Source organism: Sesamum indicum, linkage group LG6, assembly GCF_000512975.1.
Source record: "Sesamum indicum cultivar Zhongzhi No. 13 linkage group LG6, S_indicum_v1.0, whole genome shotgun sequence".
NCBI classification, from domain to species: domain Eukaryota; kingdom Viridiplantae; phylum Streptophyta; class Magnoliopsida; order Lamiales; family Pedaliaceae; genus Sesamum; species Sesamum indicum.
The window spans coordinates 3,505,810-3,507,687 of record NC_026150.1 but is presented as its reverse complement, the minus strand read 5'-3'; the positions used below and the strand labels follow the sequence as shown (position 1 = coordinate 3,507,687).

At 36.8% G+C, this 1,878-nt stretch overlaps 1 protein-coding gene across 1 annotated transcript in view; it reads left to right on the top strand.

The window, feature by feature from the left end:
• LOC105163607 (AP2-like ethylene-responsive transcription factor PLT2) overlaps positions 6-1,878 on the top strand; it is a gene marked incomplete at its 5' end in the record, with an annotated part of 2,935 nt that continues 1,062 nt past the window's right edge. The window contains 8 exon segments of the mRNA XM_020694831.1: positions 6-93; positions 187-598; positions 734-816; positions 939-947; positions 1,035-1,123; positions 1,232-1,305; positions 1,642-1,692; positions 1,842-1,872. Of these exon segments, the coding sequence (XP_020550490.1) occupies positions 6-93; positions 187-598; positions 734-816; positions 939-947; positions 1,035-1,123; positions 1,232-1,305; positions 1,642-1,692; positions 1,842-1,872 (837 nt within the window).

Below are 1,878 nucleotides of genomic sequence, written 5' to 3'. Positions count from 1 at the left end.
CATCCTTACCACCCCACCTCCAAACACCTCAGCCCCACCACTTCTCTCTAGGGTTAGTCAATGACAACATTGAGACACCATTTCAAAACCAAGGTAATAATTAATATTATTGTCATGATTTCTTTCCTTTTCTTGGTATGATTAATTTAACTAATGTTATTTGTTGTTTCTTTTGATGGAGTGTAGCATATCCAGATTGGAATTTGATCAACACTACTCAAGAGAGCAATGAAGTCCCCAAAGTTGCTGATTTCTTGGGAGTCAGCAAATCAGATAGCCACTCGGAGCTCGTTTCCTACAACGAAATCCAGTCGACCGATTCCGACTTCCTGTTCTCGAGCAATAGCTTGGTGTCGGTGCAGCACACGCTGGCGGCTGCTGAGGCCGCTACCAGCTACGACAATCTGCAAGAAAATGCATGTAACATGCAGCAATTGACACTCTCAATGGGCAGCGGCAAGGGTTCCACCAGTGAGACTAGTGCTAGTGGCACAGCAAGTGCAGACAATAGTAATAGTACTAGTATTGTTGAGCCTGCCCCTAGGAGGACATTGGACACTTTTGGCCAAAGAACATCCATATACAGAGGCGTCACTAGGTTGGAATTCACACACTTGTACAAATTTCTTATATTTATGATAACTTAATCTTCTAGATATGTTGGTCGCGCATCCCCGAGTATTACTCGTTTAAGATTATCTAAATGAATCTTGTGGTTTTGTTACGACGGTAGGCATAGGTGGACGGGCAGGTACGAAGCTCATCTATGGGATAACAGTTGCAGAAGGGAAGGCCAATCAAGGAAAGGCCGTCAAGGTTAATTAATTAAACGTTATACCTTTATATATACGTTCTTGATCATACTTTTTGGATCGATTTGTCACTTACGTTCTGCGTTGTTCTCATTTTCCTGTCGACATAATTTTCGGTGGATGCAGTGTATTTAGGTAAGTTTAATTCTCCTTTAATTATCAAATTCTATGTATCTACCTAGTAATTTAGACTGTGTAATATTAAGTATTTGCTTTTATCAGGTGGATATGATAAAGAGGAAAAAGCTGCTAGGGCGTATGATCTTGCTGCACTGAAGTACTGGGGAACTTCTACCACTACCAATTTCCCAGTATGCAAATTAATATATATTACTGAACAATTAACTTTTGGTAATCAGAATAAAGCTTGCTAGATTAACAAAGTTGCTGCTTCTGATCATAGCTAATTGTAATTGCAGATCAGCAACTATGAGAAGGAACTTGAGGAGATGAAACATATGACAAGGCAAGAATTTGTGGCCTCTATAAGAAGGTAAAATTTTATACTAATTACTGCATCAATACTATTTAATTAATAATTACTTTATTTACATATATATATATATTATTTAAGTAGAGAATTAAATATAGTTAATTTGTGCAATGTATTAATTAAAAGCATGCAGATATATATATATAGATAAGCTGACAAGAGGCAGATGTCAGAAATATTGATGCTTGTTTCTCTTGACTGACTGCTTCTGAGTTCGGAAATTTTAATTTATTTAATCATCTTTTTCATGTTTATAATTTTATTATCTGTCAGTTAAATGGTCAGAAAACTTTTTATTAAAAAATATTGATTAATATTTATGTATTTTCAATTCAGGAAGAGTAGTGGGTTTTCCAGGGGAGCTTCAATGTACCGTGGTGTAACAAGGTATTGTTGATTAATTTCCTTCAATTTGCATAACATTTTGTATTATTAGTTTTTCTTTCTAAGATTCTTGATCTTCTTCATCTGCCCCCTTCCCCTGATCACTGTACCCTTTTCGTGCATCAATCTCTCATGACAATGCTCGTAAGCAGGCATCATCAGCATGGAAGGTGGCAAGCAAGAATCGGA